At 34.9% G+C, this 24,806-nt stretch overlaps 1 protein-coding gene across 1 annotated transcript in view; it reads right to left on the bottom strand.

Annotated features, from left to right (window-relative positions):
• PIAS1 (protein inhibitor of activated STAT 1) overlaps nucleotides 1-24,806 on the bottom strand; it is a 117,385-nt gene that overhangs the window by 80,488 nt on the left and 12,091 nt on the right. Inside the window, exon 2 of the mRNA XM_055320102.1 lies at nucleotides 6,168-6,612. Coding sequence (XP_055176077.1) covers nucleotides 6,168-6,612 — 445 coding nt within the window. The remainder of the gene's footprint in view (nucleotides 1-6,167; nucleotides 6,613-24,806) is intronic.

Genomic DNA, 24,806 nt, shown 5'->3' on the forward strand with positions numbered 1-24,806 from the left:
AAAAGAAAGACTGAAACTGGGAAATCTACAGTCTAAAACAAAGGCCTTGACCTACACCAAAAGGCTGGCAAGTGAATATACATTAATATGTTTTACATTAAAACAAAATATTTAAGTTATTATGTACCATTTCTATCAGTTGGTTCCAATTTGGTTAAGAGAAAATGTTGTATCCTTTGATAATCAATGAAATCACTGAATGAGAACGTCAGAAGTAACACTCAATAACAATTATTATTCCTCATACCAATGCTCAATAACAATTATTATTCCTCATACCAATCTATGAGAAATCCATAGACACATGATGTGAATTTATTCAGATGTACTACTTAAGACCTTTAAAAATCTGAGAATGGGGCACCTGGGTGGCTCAGTGATTGAGGTCTGCCTTTGGCTTGAGTCATGATCCTGGGGTCCTGGGATTGAGTTCCACATAGGGCTTCCCGCAGGGAACCTGCTTCTCCCTCTGCCTATGTCTTTTGTGTGTGTGTCTCACTCTCATGAATAAATTAAAAAAAAAAAAAAAAACCTGAGAATGGGGGTGCCTAGCTCACTGGATAGAGCACATGACTCTTGATCTCAGGGTTGTGAGTTCAAGCACCACATTGGGTATAGAGATTACTTAGAAATAAAAGCTTTTTAAAAATGAATGAATTAATTAATGAAAAATAAAAACCTAAAAAGGAAGACATCCCTTGAGAGGATATAACGTGGCTTCAATTTGATATACAGCAAACCTTGTGATGACGACTCAACAAACTTTTACATGAGTACTCCAAATGAAGGCAAAGCTATCTATTCTCTATATGTTAGTCTTTGAAATAATTAAAACTACTAAAAATATTTCAAGGTACTGTTTTAAAAATGTAGTTGCTCTTTGAAAAATTTACCTGAGTCAAGGAAAATAGAAATAACTAAATCACTAACAAACACAAAACTGAGTATTAATGAATGTTTACCCATGTTAGAATGAAACCAAATATTCTTTCAATCACTGTGAAAATATTTTGTGCTTTTGCCATTATGTTCTAACACGGCAATGTAAACAATATAAACGATAATACTCTAAAAAAAAAACAACCCCAAAACAGTAATATTCTAAACAATTTTATTATTCTAAAGAACTGAGGGAAAATATTTTGCCACTGAATAGACATGACAAGATATTTTAATCCAAAATGATTTGTCCATTTGACTTTCATAATTGTAAATTTGATAGCTGAGCAACAACAGTGGCACATTGTACAAATAAGGTATTTCAAAGTACATTTCTAACACATGGTGCTCAATATACTATGAAGATTAAAATATCCTGTGCCCCATTTTTTATTGATACGGATCAATAATATATGTGGCTAAGAACCTCCTAGATTAAGTCAGTATTTGAGATTCTCCTTTTCATGAAAACAAAATCAGAAATAAACACACACACAAAACAATGACTGACTAGAACACAACAGAAATATTTTTAAATTTCTAAAGTAAGTAGTGTCTATGGATTCTATATTAAACATGTGATATATATCTTTGTAAATAGGGGGGGAAATGTAGAGTATATTTAATATCCAAGTCATCAATTAACCATAGAGATTATAATGGGGGTAGAAACAATAAAGGGAAGGACATCTCTTTTCTCCCTACTCTATTTCCCATCACTATCATAAGCCACTATTTATGGTAGATTATATAATATCCCTCAGTTGTATTTGAATGGTAAAATGATTAAAATTCACTAAGTTAGAGGAAGAAAAAGACTATCTACCGTATTTAAATCAACTAGAGAACTAATAAATGTTTACTGAACAATTACCATGTAACAAATTCACAGATAGCTATTATGGAAATATAAAGATGAATACAGCAAAACCCTTCCATTTTGAGGAACAACAAAATGTTGTAAGAACATGCTAGAAAGTGAAAGCAATTTTGGATGGGGGGAAGGAACAGACAAATATGGGAGGAAATCTTAGAATCATGGAAATGGTTTTGAGAAGCATTTAAAATAAGCCTCATAGGACCAACAAGATTTTAATGATAGGCAAAAATAATAAACCAAGCATTTTACTTTATAACAACCTTTACTATCTCCCAATTCTTCTAATTAACTATGGACAATGAAAAGAATTCTCTTTTATAACTATATGGTTCCATAATAAAGGATCTTAAAATTACTCATTGTTCAAGAAATAACAAAATTAGTTTAAGAATGGGTTAACAATTACCTAATAAAACTGGGGATACCAAAACTATTGTAATCTGGGCTATAAACATGAACCATACAGAAAACCATTCAAGTTACATCAAACATCTTAAAATCTGTTTAATGATTAAGGCCAAAAGAGGGGTGGGGAATGAAAACTTAAATTTACTTTCTGGACTCAAGGGATAATTGTAATGAACTAGCTGGCCATAGGTCAAAACTAATTCTTATGAGCTTGTAATGATTTTAAACGTATATATATTTAAAAACAAAGAGAATGTTAGAAGTCATTTACTTTTTCAGAAAATGTTGTTTTCCTATATTCAGAACAGATGAGCTATTGGCAAAAGTAATACTTTAGAAAACTGAATTCTACGATGAAGTAGTCACTTCATTTAATGAAGTAGAAATAGTTTTTTAAATAACATAAAGAATCTTATAGATTCTTTCATTTTTTTTGCCAAATAGACAGGGCTTTAAAATATATTCAGCCTAAACTCTGCAATTACTCAAAATCCTTTTTCAATAAATCTTTTTCAGATTCACTGAGCATTCCCTCCCCTGAATATTTACTGAGTCAATAAACCTCCACAAATTACTTTCTGTTAAGATCATTTTATGCATAACCAAAATGATGTTTTTTATTTCAATTCTATGGTAAAAATGAGAAATTAGAAATCTATATACCACCGAGCAATTCTGTTAACACCTATTCATTGTGTTGCATATCACAATGGATTTATTCAATAAAAACTAGTATTCAAATCAAATTATACTTCAAATGCACAATTTTTATTATGTGTGGCAATTGTTCTATAAAGTCATCACAAACAATAAATTAGTAAATAATGAACCAATGCTCCTAGGGAATACATAGGGCTAGGTTCCTGCAAGCTCTGATGACATTTGCAGCAACTAACCACAATATAACCTTGTCTTAGGTGTGTTTCTGTTCAAGGACACCTTATTTAATATATACTGGTGATTCATTAACATACCTCATAGCCAACAGCATTAACTCAAGCCTGAACAAAACTGAATATATATATATTTTTTCCTTTAGGTGAATTGCAGCCTTTTTGCATTTAGGAACACTAGACAGAGCTTCAGCACTATGGCTGGGGGCTATTTATAACTGAAGTCACCAACAAAAAGCACAAAAGTGCAAAGAACATGACACTAAACAGAGCACAAGAGGACACATTTTTACAGTATGAGAGCTGAAAACAAGGCTGCAAGAGTCACCTTGTGGGAAAGAGCGAATCCAAAGACTCAGATTTTTCACCATTCTGTGCATGTCCATAATGACCATGAAACTGTTGTAATGATTTTGAAATTACAAATAAATTTGAAATATCAGATATTCACATACACAGAATGTGCAAATAACAAGAACTGACAGTACAAAGAAAGCCTAATTAAATAAATCTCATGGGAAATATTTTAATACTTCAATCTAGTCAATTTTACAAATACAAGGGTTTACTTACTGGTTATCAAGGATGGGAAAAACTTTATGGCATTGTTTTTAAAAATTACCAAAAAACAGCTCATTGAGTAGTCTATAAGTTTTCAGATAAAGATGGAAAAATTATTTAAAATTTACTGCCTAAAGAAATAAAATAAAATAAAATAAAAAATAAAATAAAATAAATAAAATAAAATTTACTGCCTATTCTTTAAAAGTCATTAGGAGAAAAGCACTATAGAAAAATATAAAAAATTACAGTTTTAAGAACATAATTTTTTTTGAAAGAACATGATTTCTTAGGAACTGTTTCTAATATCTTTCAGAGGAAAATCAGATAGGTTTACCTATTACTATTATACATCGAAAAGTTCATAAGGATGAAAGTATCCTGAAGTACTAAAGCATAAGATACAAAATGTATCATATAAGTTATGATACATGTTAAGCTAAAAAGGCATGAAGAGACTATCAGTGTAGACAATTAGAAATTATCTAACATTAACAAATATATTCAAAGTACCTCAGTGAAATTAAAAATAACTGACTTAAAATTCTCTCAATTCTAATTTAAACTTTACAATAAAGTTTAATTATAATGTGTTGTATAAATTTAACATTATAACTATGTGTGTAAAAAAATTACTATAATGTCTGTCAAGTTCGCATTTCTATTTATAACAAAATTTAGATACATGTAAACATCATCTATTCACTGGTACTTGAAATTTATATTACTGAAAATGAAAACAGAAAGATACATTAATTAAGACCAGAAGAGAATTTGGTCTCAAATCAAATAAAAGCTACTACCAACAATTTTTCCTTTTAAATTTCAAATGATGTTCTCTATAGCACAGTTTTTGGCAGCAAAAAAAAAAAAAAAAAAAAAAAACTAGAAAATTTTGTTTTTTAAGAGGGGATGTATTTAAATCATGGAATAGTATACACTCTTTTAATAAGAAATGAGCTAGAATGTATGAGTATGTATATATATACATACACACATATACTGTGTGTATATGTGCATGCATAGCCTTCAATTAAAAATGTGAAACAAGAAAGAGATGTCTCTATTGGAGGGAGAAAAGGCAAGTCATGGAATATGATGAAAATATGATTCCTTCTTGAAAAACAAGACATATAGTTGGTTTATATATGCATGCACACTAAACTACTGAGGAAAATACTTTGACATTTCATTTTTTTATAATGAGCACGTATATGTTTTATAAGCATACAATAGGTTCTTGACAAATCTTAGATTCCCTTATTAGAGCTATTTTAAAAATACAATAATGTGATATAAAATTCATGTTGTTTGAAAAGGATTCCTATAATCTTAATTTATTCAGGTAATTCTGTTAAATATAATTAAAAAAAAAACATTTCCCAATTCAAAGAATTTCAGTATGTTCTCGAAATTTAACACTAACCAATCTCCCAAACTGAAATGTTTACTGATTTATAAACAAGGGTCAGCAAACTTTTTCTGTAAAGGTAAGACAGCAAATATTTTAGGTCTTGCAGACAAACATGGTCTCTGCTACACATTATTCTTTTTGTTCTTGCCTTTGTTTTTTTTTACAACCCTTTGGGAATATTAAAAACAAAATAAAACCAAAAAAAAAACCCAGGTTATTATAATTATTATTATTCACAAAAAACAGCAGGCTGGAGTTGCCTTGCTGGCCACAGCTTGTCAACCACTAATTTACAACAATAAACCAGCACCTGGACATCACATATTTTAAATATGACAAAGGTATCAAGGATCACAATATTCAGTTTTATTCTATGTTAAATAAAGTAAGGTTAAAAAAAAAAAAAGGTAGTATTGGCGAAACTAAAATTACAAGTTGATTAATATAGTGAAGTCTATTAATATGCTAAACATTAATCAAACAATGGTAAAACAAAATTAATAAAATTTCATTCAAGTATTCATATTATAAAACCATGATCATGTGTGCACCTGCAAAGCACACATATCCACTTGAAAAAGTCAGCTGAAATTGAAATACTACACATCAAAGCTCAAATCTCCTTTTATAATAATTAAAACCATTTACTCATTTAAATAACCAAAACTAGTCAGTCATTTGTTTTAGATGTTATCAACTCTTGAAAATTAAGAATTGAATTCTGAGGCTGGTAGTATTACTAGAACTAATTTTTTAATTTGTAAGAGTTATAATAAAAATATTAATCAATAATCTAAAAAATTACACTTTAAAGGTTTATTACATTCTTGGAAACTTTTTAATATTTACTGTGTCAGCAACCATCACTGGAAACTTGACTATACTTTTTTCTTTGCCTAAAAGACAGCTTTTACATATTTGATTTTGTCTAAGACTGAAAGATCCTTATTGTAATCTGAATGCTACTATCAAAGGAAAATTTCATTATGAATACTAAACTGGGTCAAATTGAAACTATCTCCCCACCCCACCCCCCTCAAGTAACCAAATAACCATTATAGAATAATCTTACCTAGACTTGTGGGTTTTATCAGTTCATCCAGTAAATCATAAAATGGTAATTTTTGAAGTTTTATATCCGGATGGACTGGGTGAAGAGCTGATGTAAGATGTGGGAGTTCCAGTTCATGTTTAGGTCCCAGAAGAGAAACAGGGAGTAACGGTGATGATGCAGGGTGACCATCATAAGTGAGCTGTGGAATGGTAGATGGAGACAAAGTTGCTGGCATAGGACTTGAATGGACATTGGGGATGGACAAGTCCGCGGGCGTCATGATTTTCTGGGGGAACCTCCGCCTATAGAGTTCTTTAATTTTCATTTGCACAGCAGGACTGCAGCCAGCCTTTAGCAAATGCAGGGCTTTTGTGAGAAGTTCGTGTTTGCGTCCGTGCTTGTTTCTCCCAGCGTAGCCCAACAGTACTTGGAGTTCAGAAACTCTAAGGCTCATAACCATTTGCTTAGAGACAAAACAAAATGTAAAATGTTAGTATTCCAATAACATATTACAATTAAACAGTATAAATTACAATTAATACTTTGTTATAACCCTTTCTCCTCATGGTTTGTTCAGTTACAGCCAATTCTAGTTATTTCCAACTTCAAATAAGTAACCAAGAAAATTTAATACTCATAAATTCAGTGACTTCTACCCAGGGTTATGAAAGATGTAAGATGACGTATATACCGGGTAGAACCACATCTCACCTCATTCCACCACTGTTTTGAGACAATTATCAGCTATTAATCAAGCACTTACTGAGTCTCCAGGAGAGTGCTGAGTGCTATGTGGATGGCAAAATAGAATAATGAGCCCTCAAGAATATTTGTTATCTTGGAGGGAAAGTCTATAACTATATGTTAAACACATAAATAGCCTACCTCAAACACCAGATGCAAGCAGGATATAAATAACATACTATCACAGGGCACCTGGATGACTCGGTTGAGCGTCAATCCTCAGCTCAGGTCATGATCTCGGGGTCCTGGGATCGAACCCCACTTTGGACTTCCTGCTCAGCGGGTAGACTGCTTCTCCCTTTTTCCCTCTTCCTCTGCACCTCCCGTCCACCACCACTTCCCATGTGCACCTGCTCTCTTTCTCAGGTAAATAAAATCTAAAAAAAAAATGGTATTACATTCTATGCTGACCCTGAATTTGTACGACTTTAAAACTACATATCCTTTTTGACCCATTATTTACCAGATATACTTGGTATTTTCATATGGGTTGACCCTTAATCTGTATTATCTCCACAAGGTGTTATACCCTTCCTTCTTTACACATGAAGAAACTTTACAGTTAAGAAAGGTCAAACAACTTACCTAAGGCCACAGAGCTACTAAGTAGCAATCAGGATTCAAATCCAGATATGTATGATTCTAAAGCCCATGCTCTTTTCACTAAACCTTTAGGAAAGGTTTTAGGAAAAGGACAAAGCTGGAAACAATATTGACTCTCTCCACTGGCAAGGCCACTGCTAAAAAGTCTAGGAATTCAATCCACATGCCATAATGTAGAAGGTTGTAATAATGAAATCTATTTAACTTTGTTTAACTCTTTGTTCCCAAACCTGTTTGGTCACTGTTTCTCCTTTTTCTCCAATTACTAAGAGACTACCAAAAAGAAATGCCCATGTATACAAATCCTCTCATTTTAAAGTGGAAGAAAATGGAATCCAGAGAGAAGAAAGGGTTTTTACCCAAGATCATATAGTAGTAACAGTAGGATCCTCACTTGACCACCACTGACAGGGAGGTGTTAGAGTAGAAGACACATATAAGTTTACCACGGGCTCTCTATTTCCCCAACTGTTTTATCCCTCACCTCATACCAAATAGCAATACACAAAAGATAAAATGCCTTTCCTAATTCACTGCCACTCCTTGAGAGGCCACCCTACCTCAGCCAATCCTCTGGAAGCTCTTGAGAGAGTGCATAACAAGTAAAAAAAATCAAATAGAAAACAGGGTATAAAGAGCTTTATGTACAATATAGCTAGTAATCAAACATATATGAGCCCTTCCCCTACTTCTCTGGCCTGAAAAATACTGTATTTCTTCAAATTCTAGCTTTTGTCAGCCTTAGTCTATTAGGCCTGGCAACATTAATGACTCTTTTCTCACTACTTTTACTAGCCATTTTTCATATCTTTATTTAGCACTTGTCTTGCTTTATTACAATTTTCTATTTGCACAAGCAATTCCATGACCAGTATGGGGTCTTCTAAGTCACAAGCCAATGTCACCCTCAGCATCTAACACTAGGGCCTGACAACAGTACAAACTCATCAAATACCTAGGCAATGAATAAATAAATAAATGAATGAAAAAAAATAAAATAAACAAGGCAGTCACACCAGAAGAAAGGGTGGAGTAGAATCTACAATGGTGAAGTCATATATATAACTGCAATACAAATGCAAATGAACTCCCAAACTCTTATGTCCTATATAAGGCACGCAAAGAAATACTATAGGCCTTTATAAAGTCTACCCTAAATCCTACAAATGTTTCCCTTTTTTAAATATGATCAGAAATAATTACTACCTATAATGAGAGCAGGATATCAATTTCTCCCTACTCTCCAAAATGTCCTAAGAGTACAAAATAGTTTTAAAGACATTTATGACTTATTTTAAAAGGAACTGGCACTTCAACTGAAAAGTAATAAGTAAGCATTAATAAGTAAGCTTCTGCTTTTGTAGAAATAACAGAATTTTATGCTACTGAGATTATCGGTTAAAAAAAATTTAGGTTGGGATTGGTCAAATGTACCTCATTTTTATACAGAAAGTAGTATACATTTTAGAAAGAGAAGAATGTCTTTCTACTTCAACTGCATTCTCCTAGGTCAAACACAAACAAACCTGAAACTCAGTGATCATCACAGCCTTTTCAGTGATGGCAGTTTTTGTCCTTATTCTATGGGTGTTAAGGATTTAAATGCAGCATAGATGTATTATCATCTTACTTATATGAAGAACACATTGTCAATTCACCTAAAATCTCTTGCTTGATGGCCAAAAGAAAAAAACTGATGACATAAAGTATAACTTTTTACTTATACTTTACTTTTTACCTTTTTTTACAGGATGTGTAATTAATCATAAATTATGAGGCAGATACTGTCCTCATTCTACAGATAGGGAACCTGAGGCCTAGGCAAATTAAAAAATTTGTTGAATATTGTATAAATACTCCAAATGTTGTGCTCTTACACTGATACCATCTTTCAGAGGAAACAAACCACATGCCTTTCAATTAGGAAAGAGAAATGCCTTTTAAAAGACTAATTGATTTAACATTTAATCTCCATTTCAAGCTTCAATATTTTGGCTTTACAAAAATTGGTTCAGATAAGAAAAGAATGCATCTGGATTCAAATTAACCACTGCAGCTTAAAATCAGGTTTAGTGAAAGACGGGGTTCTATCCATTACTATTATTGGAGCAGCTGCTGCATACTCTTAAGGATTGTAATAAGCATGCAGTACTTAAAAATAAAATAAAATAAAATAAAATAAAATAAAATAAAATAAAATAAAATAAAATAAAATAAAATAAAAGGGGGCGGGAAACACAAACATCTGAAGTATCACTCAACCGAAAGGCTTCAGAGAAGCATGGAGCAATCAATTCACAATGCAAAGTGTTGACAACACACAGAGGAAAACTAAACACTCACATCTAAGATGTTAAAACGCGATATACTTTAATCTGTCATGTGTTTAAAAATCTCCATTTGTTAGCACTACAACAAAATGAATATTTATAACTAAGGATAACATCAACCACTGCTACTGCTAGAAATCATTACCTCCTCAAATAGCATTCTGCTGACTCTACATCCCCAAATGATAGTTGTCAGAACCCTAGGAAATTCAGAATGTCTGAGAAATGTACATACTCTGTACAGAAAGCATTCTGTGAGGGGCATCTTTTTAAAATTATTTTTTTTAATCAAGCAGACATGCACACAGTTTAAAAAGTCAAATAGTGTGAGGAGAAAACAGATGTCCTTTGCCCTGTTCCCACTTTTCACATCCCTGAGGCAATCTCTTTCAAGTTTTTTTGGCAATTTCTTCTGGCATTTTTCACTATATTCTATACAGCAGGTCTATGTTCTTAAAATTTTTCCTTCTAGGAAAAAATTAACTTATTATAAACAATAACTTAGGTTTAGCTCTGTGATACCTCTACCCCCATGTTCCCATTATAAGTTTTGGTTGAACTAATTGTTTACATTATTACTATGGCTGTAAATAATATTCACAGTTGAGCCAAAGTACATCATGATTACTCTTCCTTTTCGGTGGGAACTTGGCTTTCCTTAGTTAAAAACTGCACCATTTGTGCATTTGCTTTGTTTTCTAGGTTAACCAATTCATCTGCAAACTGATAATAAGTTTCCTTTCAACATACTCAAATACATCAGGTAAATATGTTTTCATTTCTGTCTTAAAAACATGCCTTCTGTATCCCTCCATCAAGTTCCAATTTAGACTGCTTACTCTAAACCTGGTACACAACTATAATCATATAATTTCTCTTCAACTTATCTTGGTAATTTCCCTTTGTCTCTTCCATATTGGATCCATTTCATTGATCTCACTTTTTCCTCTTAGTTTTCTCTTTTTAGTAGAGTATTTCTTCCACTAGCTTCCTACGAAGGAACTGAAAACTATGGTTTATTCTTTGCATTGGCCAAAAACATTCATTTACTCACACTTAATAATTGAGTTTGGCTCAGTATATGAATTCTAGACAGGAAAGCAGGTTCCGTCATAATTTTAACAACCTTTCCTCATTGTCTTCTGGCGTTGCTGTTAAGAAGCTTGGAATCATCCTGATTCCCAATCCTTCACAGTTGCCTATATATCCCCTTAAGGAAGCTTATAGAAGCTTCTTGGGACACCTGGATGGCTCAGTGAAGAGAATGACTTTGGCTCCAGTCATGATCTCAGGGTCCTGGAATCCAGCCCTGTGTCATGCTCTGTGCTCTGCAGGGAGTCTGCTTCTCCTTCTCCCTCTGCTCATGCACTCGCTCTCTCGCTCTCTCTCTCATATAAATAAATGAAATACTTTTAAAAAGGAAAAAAAGCTTCCTTCTACATGCTCTGCAATTTTGCAATGTTGCATCTTGGGGCTGGGTTTTTCCATGGGGTTTGTTTTTGCTTTCATTGTATGGATTGGTAATTACCGAGTCTTTTAAATTTAGAGATGCATGTACTTCCATCCTGGGAGATTTTCTTACTTCATCTTTTTTCTAGTCTCTTTCTTGTGTGCCTATTATTCAGGCACTAACCTTCCTGGAGCAATTCTCCAATTTTCCTTTATTCTGGTTTTTTTTTCCCCTTGCATTTTACATCTCTTGCATTTAGTGCTATTTTCTGAGAGATTTCCTCAATTTGATCTTCTAACGCTTCTATTAAAAATTTCATTCCCGGGGCAGCCTGGATGGCTCAGTGGTTTAGCACTGCCTTTGGCCTAGGGCCTGATCCTGGAGACCCAGGATCGAGTCCTACCTCAGGCTCCCTGCATGGAGCCTGCTTCTCCCTCTGCCTGTGTCTTTGCCTCTCTCTCTCTCTCTCTCTCTGTCTCTCATTAATAATAAAAATCTTTTAAAAAATTTTTTTCATTCCTATGAGCTCCGTTCTGTTTGTTCCATGCCTTTTTTCTTTGCTTTTCCCACTATATTTTGCTCTTATTTTTCATGAATGGAGTATCTTATTTTCTCTCTGGTGATATAAATAAATAGAGTGTTTGACATTGTTATTTTCTTCTGCTGCCCACATGGTCTCTGGAACCTCTAGGTTCTTTTTCATTATCAGCTTTGGTCTGTCTTTCATGCCTGATGTTTTCCTCAAATGACAGGGGATTGCTAGCTGTACATTTTTATTTAAGAGTATAATACTAAAAACATGATCAAATGATCTGTGTGAGTGAGTAGACTCAGGTACTTCATTCTAGGTAGAGCAGGCAGGAATTTGGCTGTTTTGAGGATTCTTTCTTTCCTTTTATCTCATCACTCTTGATAGAGGAATCCTCCAATGTTCTGCTTTGGCAGTATAGGACTGGCTTCCAGTGTTCTCAGGATAATGAGCAGGAAGGAAGGGGAAGTTCTCAGGATTCAAAAAAGAAGACATTTCAACTTAATCCCCTTTTAAGATATGTAAAATTTTACACACACGAGCCTATGAGAACACCTATGCCAACTACAGAAGCAGGGACCACATTCTGATAAAGATGGAGGTTCCTCAAAGAATTAAAAATAGACCTGCCCTACGACCCAGCAATTGCACTGTTAGGGATTTACCCCGAAGATTCAGATGCAATGAAACGCCGGGGCACCTGCACCCCGATGTTTCTAGCAGCCATGTCCACAATAGCCAAACTGTGGAAGGAGCCTTGGTGCCCATCGGAAGATGAATGGATAAAGAAGATGTGGTTTATGTATACAATGGAATATTACTCAGCCATTAGAAACAACAAATACCCACCATTTGCTTCAACGTGGATGGAACTGGAGGGTATTATGCTGAGTGAAGTAAGTCAATCGGAGAAGGACAAACAGTGTATGTTCTCACTCATTTGGGGAATATGAATAATAGTGAAGGGGAATATAAGGGAAGGGAGAAGAAATGTGTGGGAGATATCAGAAAGGGACACAGAACACAAAGACTTCTAACTCTGGGAAATGAACTAGGGGTGGTGGAAGGGGAGGAGGGCGGGGGGTGGGGGTGAATGGGTGACGGGCACGGAGGGGGACACTTGACGGGATGAGCACTGGGTGTTATTCTGTATGTTGGTAAATTGAACACCAATAAAAATTAATTTATAAAAAAAAAATAAAAAAATAAAAGCAAATGTTGTACACTTTCAAAAAAAAAAAGATAAATACCAACAATATTTAGTACTACAGACTTTTTTTATAATTAAAAAAATTTCCAGTATTATTGTTTCTTTAGTTATGACCCCACATTATTAAAGGTCATACATAAATTGTGAATAAGAATTAAGGGGATCCCTGGGTGGCGCAGCGGTTTGGCGCCTGCCTTTGGCCGGGGGCGCGATCCTGGAGACCCGGGATCGAATCCCACATCAGGCTCCCGGTGCATGGAGCCTGCTTCTCCCTCTGCCTATGTCTCTGCATCTCTCTCTCTCTCTCTCTGTAACTATCATAAATAAATTTTAAAAAAAAAGAATTAAGTACTTCCTGTTGAGCAACATAATTACTTTCATTCACACATCCCAATGCAACAGTTTAGAAGATTAGTTACAATAAAGCAGACTCTATATTATGAATCTTTATCTGGTATCAATTTATAACCAATAGTAAACCAAAATGAATTCTGAACACAGGCAAATTAGGCATTTAACATTATATTTCATTTATACTTTTGCTTTCTATCTATAACAGCAATCATCAAAAATTCTATAATTGCATAAACTAAAGCCTGTATAGTACAACAAAAATATATTATTATTTTTAAAGTCAGATGCTTCATCTAATGAAAATGACTTCTGCATCATTTCTAATCCTCTCCATTCAAAATAGTTAATAAGCAGCTAGATTAGTAATCGGTCAACAATGCCCAGTTCAACCAGAAAACCTAGTTAGACAGTTTCTACTAAAGCAGCAAATCAGGATGGTTATCTCAATAATCTTGTTCAACCCAATTTCTCATTTTGTACTTATTTCTCAATATAAGATAACTGAAAAGTGACCTCGAGGGCCTATTCCTCTAGTTGATCTTCTCCATTTTCTCCTGGTCTCTATTCCATCATACCAGCTGCATTTAGTCCCACCTAATGACAAAATATGGAGATCATGCTCTCCTTTAAGCAAAATACAAGCTTAGTACTGTTAGATTGGTGTAACATGGCTTTAATTTCTGACAGATAATTTAAACATCATTCCCAGTTAGGCACTACCACATTTCATGAAACATATGGATGTGTCCTTCAAAAGGCTCCTTCCAGATGACAACCTGGATATTAAAAATAATAAACCTAACTCAGAACATTTCAAAATTTGAATATTTTTTCTAATAAAAAAACAAAGTTTAGAGTGTAAAATTCTAACACACTGCCAAACTTCTTGGGCAGAGGTAGGAAAAGTATGACTCTTATTTAAGTATAAGGCTGTTCTGCACACAGATGTTCAATAAATGCTTTCTGGATCAATGCACAGCTCCTAAATGAGTATGAAGAAAAAGGGAATACAGGAACAATGAACACATAGAGAGAAGTTAGTTTTCAGAGACAGACATGCATAATTATCATATTAATTCGATTCTCAAAACTTACTGAACACCTACAATGTACTATGTATAATATCAGTATATACAGAATTTGGATTCCAGTACCAACTTGATCACTAATTTACTGAATCACAATCTTTCACAAGGTACGTTTTCTCACTTCAAAAAATGAGAGATTAACTAGAGGTTTTCCAAGGCTCCTTTAAAATTCCAAAATTCTGTAATGTTATAACTCTATTAAATGAAATCTTTCTTCTCATCCTTCTACTCTCCCATAGTTAGGGAAACAGAAACAATCTGTATAGTCAGTGAATCTAGGTTAGTAAGATTTTCAATCAAAATTCTGAGTGTTATTTACATGGACTGAATTAAAATAATGATAAATCTAATATACATTTAATGCTTACAATATGCCAATCACATACTAATTATAGTAAGCATAATTAACTTACTTAACTCTCACATGAACCCAAGAAGACAGACCATTATTATTCTCATTGCATGAACAAGAAAACTGATACTAAACCTGAAGTCAAACATTTAAATAAGTGATGGAGACAGGGCTCAAACCTGACCTGACTCCAGAGCCTAAGCTCATGAACACTAACCAACAGAAGTGTCTTAACACAAATCTCAGCCAGAACAGAATATGTGCTACACTGGGACATGGGGCATTAAATGACATAAGGAACTTAAAACTACACAGAGTAAACAAGCATATTTGGGAGCAGTAAAAATGTCAAAAAAAAATAGTGTTTAAAGCTATCCCAGTAGCTGCCTTTGGAACAGATGAAACAAAAAAGACTAAGAAATAAGATCTCTAGCTAAAATACAGAGCAACAAGAATTATTTACGTACATATAAGGCAAGAAGGAAATGTGACAGTCAACACAGAAGAGACAGGACTAAGAAATATTGCAAAGAAAAACTGCAGGTCACATGCAATATTCCAGCTACAGGTGCCTCTTTTCACAATTAATACCAGACGTGATCATAAGAACAATCACCATTCACTTTTCAAATAAAATCTAGCACTTGAAAATAATAAGCAGGGCTTGAAGAAATTTTAATTTTGTCAAATTATAAAAGATTGAGGATTCTTTTCCAAACTCCCCCAACCAAAAGCAATCAAAACACTGCAAGTGCAATTGGGAAATACCATCTCATCTAATTTAAGTTTCAAACAAAAAGAGAAACTATGAAAGAAACCGTATATTCTATTTGAGAGAAAGGTAAGAAGACTAAAAGGAGGAAAAGACAAGTATGAACAAAACAAAAACTGAGGGGGGAAATGCATTCTATATTAAACAAAAAGTCTTTAAATCATAGCCTTCTAAGTCCTAGAAAAGAGATTAAGGTGAAGCCCTTGAGGGAAACTATCAGGGAAACTATTTCAGAGTAACAGGTGTAACCTACTCAAAGTTACAGAGCTAGCAAGTAATGGAGCCCAACTCAAAAGTCAGATGCCAAAGTCCACACAATGCTGCAGAGTACTGACAATGACAGGCACTATCAGATAACTGGAAAATGATAGTTTTTGGAAATAGGAGAATCAGAACATCAAATAAAACTTTAGAAATCTTCTAATCCAACTCTTCATCTAATAATACAGTTTTACTATAACCTCCTTAACTGATGGTCTCCCAGCCTCTGCTGAAACTCTTCTGAGACTTCACAACCTAATAATCTTAAAGCAACCTACCTTACTGAAAAGCTCTATGAATCAAAATTTTCTTTTAACTCCAACCAATGGTTCTATAAGTTTGTCCTATTGGTGTTCTACAGAGTCTATTTTTTAAAGGTGCTAAGAGGATTATTTTCCTTCAACAGGCTTGGTTTCTAGACCTCTTCCCACCCTGATCATTGTTCTCTGGAGCATTTAGCAGTCCACTGTACTCAGAGCGATTGAAATAATCCAAGTAACAGCCTAATCTTGAAATATAGCAATATTACCTCTCTTACTATGAGCACAGTATTTCTACCAATGTAACCTAATAAGGCATTTGCAGTTTAGGCTGACTGGTTTATTTTACCTGCACAAGGGGAAGGATGTGGTATGTATTATGTTTTTGTTTCAGCGATGAAGGGGAGTTGCATCCACATCATAGTTACTCATACTAAGCTTAAAGTTAACTAAAACCTTTATTCGATTTTTTTGTTTTACGTGAACTGCTTTTACGTTAAACCTCCTCATGCTTTAATACAAATTTTTTAAATCTAAAAGTAGAACTTCATATTAGGTGCTGTTAAACTTCACTTTTTTCCCAATTCATCATTCCAGCCTTTCAAAACCCCTCTGACAAATCGTCGTCTCCACCCTCTATTGCAGCATATACATGGTGTTATAAAATATTGATTTTCTGGTCTGTCCTCCCCTATACTTTGTGCTTTTCAAAGACAAGCACTTATCTCTGTACCACCTATGTTAAATATTGTACATGACACTTGTAAGTGCCCAGGAGATGATGAACTAACTCCCTTTGATTCTGTCGTCTAACATACTCTTCCCAGGGCCATCTACAAAACCAGAAATAATCATACAGGCCATTCTTTAAACCTGGGATATAACAGGGTCAAGACTACAGAGCCCTGTGGTACATCATGAGATTCCCCTTCAGATAACGATAAAGTTTAAGGTTACAAATAACATTACTCAACTACTTAGGATGCAGATGACTATTTTTCTCCAATATTCCCCAATCTTAAGGTTATTATTCAATACACTCTGTCCAGGGTGTCCAAGAAAAATAATTAAAGTTATCATATTTCAATCCTGATTTATAGACTTGCTTTTCAGAGAAAAATAAGCTTAGAAAACATGTCCACAAATGTTCTAAAAGCCTTGGGTGGGGAGGGAAAAAAGGGAGGAGATCGGGGTGGAAATTAAGACTCTGCCTTCTGCTCAGGTCATGATCCCAGAGTCCTGGGATCAAACCTGTGTAGGGCTTCCTGCTCAGTGAGGAGTCAGCTTCTCCCTCTCCCTCTCCCTCTCCCCCTGCCCCCTCCCCTGTTCCTGCGCTCTCTCTTCTCTCTCGCAAATAAATAAAATCTTAAAAAAAAAAAAAAAGCCTTGGGAATGAGATGCCTGGCTGGCTCAGTGAGAAGAGCATGTGGCTCTTGATCTTGGAGTCGAGTTCCAAGCACTATGGTGGGTGCAGAGATTACTTAAATAAACTTAAAATTTTTTTTAAATCAAAGCCCTGGTAATGAGTCCTCAATAACTACAGGGAAATATTAAAAAGAAAAAAATAGGCTGGAGGAAAATGCTGTTCAAGTCTTAAAGTGACAGCCTGCCTAAGGTTTGGGGGGTGAGGGGCAGAGAGAGATCTTACACAGGTCCCAAATCCAGTGCAGAGACTGACAAGAGGCTCAATCTCATAACCCTGAGATCATGACCTGAGGTGAAATCAAGGATCAGACACTTAACCAACTGAGACATTCCAAAATTTATTTTTTTTAAGATTTTATTTATTCATGAGAGACACAGAAAGAGAGAGAGAGACAGAGACACAGGCAGAGGGAGAAGCAGGCTCCACGCAGGGAGCCTGACATGGGACTCCATCCCGGGTCTCCAGGATCACACCCTGGACTGAAGGTGGCGCTAAACTGCTGAGCCACCCAGGCTGCCCAAATTTACTTATTTTAATAAAACTTGTGGGCAGCCCTGGTGGCTCAGGGGTTTGGCACTGCCTTCAGCCCAGGGCCTCATCCTGGAGACTGGGATGTCGGGCTCCCTGCATGGAGCCTGCTTATCCCTCTACCTGTGTCTCTGCATCTCTCCCTCTCTCTATGTCTCTCATGAATAAATAAATAAAATCTTTTAAAAATAAATAAATACATAAATAAATAAAACTTGTAACAAAGACGTAATCTGATGGGGCTTCACACTGAAGAGCTTTAATTTGAATAACAGGATACTCTAAATCAGCATTTTCCAAACTAGGTTCATAATGTTAATGGATATTCAGAGAAATAGGCTTCTATGGCAAAACAAATTCAAGAAATTCAAGATTCTGTAATTCCCCACCATATCCTCCTTTCTCAAGTCATATTTGAACACATTAAAGGTCCCAAGAAATCCAACAGAAATGTTCAAGCTGTATTTAACATTTTGCAAGTTTACTTAGCCATTTAACACACTGCAAAGTTTACTTACTTAACAAACAAAACCTTCTTTCTTATTATCATCGTTAAATCTATTATCATCTCATTTCTTAGCACCTCATAGAAGAGCACTAGAACAAATTACAAGATCTTCAAGTGGTCCAGGAGTTCCTTTTTATGTCTGTTGTTGTGGCAAAATTATTAAAAGCTTCCCCCTCCACTCTTAAAAGTGCCCCAGTATGGTTGATAAATTATATAATCATAGTAGAATTAAAACTCCAAAACTAAACATGAGTTGTAAAGCATGTGAACTACCTTTACCAAATGTCAAATTAACATGGTCATGTTACTAGACGCAGTTAAAATGTTATGTAGATGATTAATCCCGAATCCTTTTCCCAAACTTCTTAAAGAATTCTCTGCTAGAAATGTTACATATATTTTCAAAATACCCTGGACTGCTGAATTCTTGCTAACTAAACTCACGAACCAAACAGATTTAGACAGTGAAAGATATCTGTAGTGGCAAAATTTTAAGTCCATTTATATCAAATTGTAAGGAAAGACAATTTTTTTTAAAGCTTTTATTTAGTTATTCATAAGAGACAGAGAGAGAGGCAGAGATACAGGCAGAGGGAGAAGCAGGCTCCATGCAGGGAGCCTGATGTGGGACTCGATCCCCGGTCTCTAGGATTAGGCCCTGGGCTAAGGCGGCACTAAACCTCTGAGCCACCCAGGCTGCCCAAGACAATTAAAAACATTAAAGCAGTCCATAAAAGATGTTTAAATTTTTAAAAGGGACTTAAAAAAATTATTCCAGGTCTTAACTATGAGAATTTCTCTCTATTCCTGACTCTATCTTCACTCAGACCAGTCTTTCTGGAACACCTCATCCATCTTATAATTTCAAAATGCCATCACTAGCTTGGGTGGCTCAGTCAGTGAAGCATCTGCCTTCTGCTCAGGTCATGATCCCACTGTCCTGGAATAGAGATCCACATCCACATCGGGCTCCCTGCTCAGTGGGGATCTGCTTCTCCCTCTCCCTCTGTCTGCCACACCCCCTGCTTGTACTCTCTGCCTTTGTCTCTACCTCTCTCTCTGTCATGAATAAATAAATAAAATCTCTAAAAAAAAAAAACAAAAAAACAAAAAAAGAAAGAAAAGAAAATCCTCTCCATCTCTCAAAGGATTCTTAAACTGGGTTCTACAGAGACCCCTACAGATGTCTTCCCTTCTAATCCTCGTACTACTTATTGGTGATATTATTTCTATAAAATCAATGCCCAAAAGAAAGATAATATAAGCTCCAAATTCAAGCTACATATGTAATTTAAAATTTTCTACTAACTATACTTTTTAAAAGTATAGTTAAAGAAACAAGTAAAATAATATATTTTACTTAGCCCCATATATCCAAAATATTATCATTCCAATATGTAAGCAATATAAAAATTGAGATGTTTTCCATTCCCCTTTTCACACAATGTCCTCAAAATTCATTATATATCTGCACTTCCAGTACACCTCAATTCAGACCGGCCACATTTCAAATGCTCAAGAGCCACATTATGACTAGTGGCTATAGTACTGGACAGTGCCGATCTAGAACAATATCCCTGTCATTCACTGAAGGTTTTAGCACCTACTTCAACTATCCAAACTCCAACCCAATACCTTCAACTATATTTAACTTTTTATCATTACTCTCCACCCTCAGCCACTCACTCCTATGGCCACACCTTGGATCTTTCTACAAAACCTGCACCACCTCCAAAATCACTAATTCAAACACTAAACACAGAGCACCTGGGTGGCTCAGTCATTTAAGTGTCTGCCTTCAGCTCAGGTCATGATGCTGGGGTCCTGGGATCAAGTCCCATATCGGGCTCTATGCTCTGCGGAGGGCTTGCTGCTTTTTTTTTTTTTTTTAAGATCTTATTTATTTATTCATGGGAGACACACAGAGAGAGAGGCAGAGACATAGGTAGAGGAAGAAGCCTGCTTCTCCCTCTCTCTCTGCCCTACCGTTGCCCATGCTCTCTTGCTCTCTCTCAAATAAATAAAATCTTAAAAAAAAAACAAACAAACACTAAATCCTCCAACTATCACCTCCTATTCTTGCTTAAGGACCTCCACTGCAACAATTCAAGATCATAAATATCTCCAATTCATTGATGTTATCACTCTCTATTCATCTGCCCCCTTACATCCAGCTTAGAGATTCCATAGCCCATCATTAAACTTTCTTTGCAAAATTCCCTCTCCCCTCTATACCTGGCACATTCAACTGGTTCCAACTTTACAACACAGGCAGACAGGCAGATACACAGGTAAACAGATGTTACTATACATCCATAATCATCAATTTCAATGGACACAAGCATCTCACTAAATTTTCCAGTAAGCCAGCAAACTTCCCATGATAATTACTTCAATCTTTTCCTTGCTATTCCCACATCTCTTTCCTCCAAAACTACCTTTAATAAGCATAAAGCAAATAACTACTCAACTTTCTACAACAAAGTATTCGACACATTATTATTTATTATTAAAAAAAAAAATTCCAGGGCAGCCCCGGTGGCACAGCGGTTTGGCGCTGCCTGCAGCCTGGGGTGTGATCCTGAAGACCGGGGATCGAGTCCCACATCGGGCTCCCTGCATGGAGCCTGCTTCTCCCTCTGTCTGTGTCTCTGCCTCTCTCTCTCTCTCTCTCTCTCTCTCTCTCTCTGTGTCTATGAATAAATAAATAAAATCTTAAAAAAAAAAATTCCAGAAGTGCCTGGGTGGCTCATTTGGTTAAGCCTCAGACTCTTGGGATTCTCAGTTTCACCCCAGGTCATGATCTCAGGGTGATGAGATGAGGCCCATATTGGGTCCCACAGAGTTTGCTTCTCTCCTTTTCTGTTGCCCCTCCCCCTGCTGGAGCTTACTCTCTCAATAATAAATTAAAAAAAAAAAAACTTCCAAATTTTAAAAACAGCATTTTTTGCTAATTATAAAAATGTGTTCTTTATAAAAATTTAGATATAGAAAGGTGCAAGAGAACCAACCTACGTTTCATGTACTTAACTGGAATACTAGAATGTAAGACTCAACTTACTTCACTCCCAAATAATGACTGAGCATCTAACACAGTATCTGGCACACAAACCAGCCCTCATTTTTATTAATGGAATGAGATCCTTGCCTTAAGCAATTGGGGTATGAAAGGCCAAACTTGAAACAGGGAAAAGGACAAGAAAGATGACAGTGCTTATTTGTTTTCAAGATTTGGCACAAGATATATATATAGCACAGAAAAAGGAATATTTATTTTAAATAAAACTTTTTTAAATGTATCAAACAAAATAATGGGGAAAATGTATTAAGTGTAACACAGACTTCAATGGTTTATGCTTCCACAAAAAGCTAGACTTTTCTCACCACTTCAATTCAACTTCCTCATGGATTACAGCATGAACAGATATAAAGCTAAGCACTTTTCAAGATTTAACCAAGTGTCAATCACTGTGGCATTAACTTAAGTCCCTTTATCTTCCCCAAACAACATTAGGCATAATTGCTAGATTCTAATGGCATATATATTTACCACAGTTATGCATGTTTTCAAAATGAGGTCTCCAAAACTTTCCTCTCCACCCCCATCTATGGAATTCTCCTCTTCAAAGAATGCTATATCAAATTTGGAAAACTTGTAAGACTACGACATAACTAGATGGTTTAATTAAAGCAACAGCTTAAAAACAACCTTACAAGGTAAATAATATACATAACTAATATTTCATCACCAGTTTTTATTTTAAAAGCAACCTATTAATACAAATTACTTAAAAGGAACTACAAAGGAAAACAGGATGAGTGTGCACAAAAAAAGGCCTCCAACTTTTGGAATATTCTATTAAGTTCAATGTTTTATTAGTTCTGTAAGTTATACATTCCTCAAAGTTATACATATTATTTTGGTATATACATTCTCTTTAAAGCAACCTAGCTTTCTCTCAGAAAAGAACACAATTTCTACTATCATTTGATATACATCTTCATTCAACACTGGCAACTATTTAAGAATGGTTATCATATATTAATATAGTTTATATTATAAGCTTCACAGAGTTTACAATGTCCACCAGTTAAATACAAACTGACCATACAAACATCTACCATATTCCTTCCCTAATAGGCAACAAAATGACAGTAAAAGAAGAAAAAAAGAAAAGTCACAAGCACAAAGCACAAAAGACAATAATCAACTGGTTTAAAAAAAAAAAAGTAGGGGCGCCTCAGTGAGTCAGTTAAGCATCTGACTCTTGATCTCAGCTCAGGTCTTGATCTCAGGGTCATGAGTCCAAGCCCCATGCTGGGCTCCACGGTAGGCATGGAGCCTACTTAAAAAAAGTACATTAATTTAAAAAAAAAATGTAAAGGCACAGGGCCAGTCCTCTGACAAGAGAAAACAGAAAATAAAAGGGAGAATATTACTAAAGGATTAGTTACAAAACAATTTCCTAGAAGTAAAGGACAGGTGTCTCCAGATTGTGCCATCAAGTACCTTAGCACAATGTCTAAAATATACCCATATGAAGGCATTTCATCATGAAGTTTGAGCACACCAGGAATAAAGATCCTAAAACCTCCAGACAGGTCACATGTAAAGGTTCAAGAATGAAATGGCACACTATAACATGTACAATGTGGAACTCATCTTTATGTTACAAAAGGCAAAGATATACAATAGAAAATGTCTGTTCTGTCCAAAACTCTAGAATACTTCAAATTGTCTAGTTTTCATTCAAGAGAAAAAAACTAGCCCTTAGAGAAAATTTTCTGAAAAGCTAAGATTTGTCAAAGATCTAACAGTAAACTTTCAGTAAGATCATTATTAAAGTTCAACCTTAACTTTATTTAAAGTGCTTTACTCCTAATAGATTTTGGTTAATTTAGCTTGGCAAAATACTAATCTAAAAATGAAAGATCCTTTTTTAAAACCATGGATCAGGCAAGAAGGGAGGTGGGCAGGGGCCAGGCATCTGGGATAGGAAGGACAGAAAAATCTCAGAACAAAAGACTATTATAGCATGTTTTTCAAAAGAGTTAAGTTATGGTAATTTTTTTTTTACCAATCTAAAGAATTCTAATGTGAAAGTTGAAGAGAAATAATCTTAAATATAATAATTCAGAAATATAAGGTTTCAAAATTAAACTGTACACATCAACCACACATGGCCCTACTACTAGTCTTAAGCAGAGAATTATGATACAAGATAGTATGTGTCTGTCTCTCCATCATATGGAATTCCTTTCTAACAGAAATTGTTCTAATTATCCCTCTATACTGATGACTAGCACAATACAGACACACAGCATACACTCAAATATTTACTGAATAAATAAATAACTGTATGAGAAGGCCTAATCATATGTGAAGTAAAATAAGTTATCTTTAACCTTGTTTTTAATGAGCTATGTTAAGACTATAAAAGGGAAAACATTAATGCAATTAATAAAACATCAAACAATTTTTAAATCAAGTAAAAAGGGGCACCTGGGTGGTTCAGTGGTTGAGCATCTGCCTTTGGCTCAGGCTGTGATCCCAGGGTCCTGGGATTGAGTCCCACATCAGACTCCCTGTAGGGAGCCTGCTTCTCTCTCTGCCGAAACTACTGCCTCTCTCTGTGTGTCTCTCATGAATAAATAAATAATTTTTTAAATAAATAAATAAAATAAATCAAGTGAAAAAACTATTTTTATATTCATAAAGTATTACTTTTTCAATCAAATATCCTATATCCATAGCTAATTAATAACAGCTTAACTATTTGCACTTCACATCAATATCAATTTTTTCCTTAACTTTATTTGCAGAATTACATTCAATGGAGGATATGCCCCTTGAATTCCAACAGCATTCACTGCATCCTCAGCACCACAACCCCCACCATACAAACACAACATCACACTCAGACCCCATTCCTTCAAATGGATTATGAGTTAGGATGACAAGACATTTGAACATCAAAAATTGGGCCACTTTTACTAAAGCTACAAATAAAACTGGAAACTGTATGAAAAACAAAATGTTCAGTATCACTCTTCCCACTCAACAGAATGACCTGTTAAGATCAGCAGATTCCAGAAAATAACTCAGTACAGTATGAAGTGTTTACCTGAAAGAAAATATGTTCTAGACAATTACAACCAACCTATAAGTAGCAAAGCTGAAAACTACTCAACCCAACTATTCAAGAGGCACAGCACATTTTTAAATGCAAACAATGCTAATT

Source organism: Nyctereutes procyonoides, unplaced genomic scaffold (assembly GCF_905146905.1).
Source record: "Nyctereutes procyonoides isolate TBG_1078 unplaced genomic scaffold, NYPRO_anot_genome, whole genome shotgun sequence".
Taxonomy (NCBI): domain Eukaryota; kingdom Metazoa; phylum Chordata; class Mammalia; order Carnivora; family Canidae; genus Nyctereutes; species Nyctereutes procyonoides.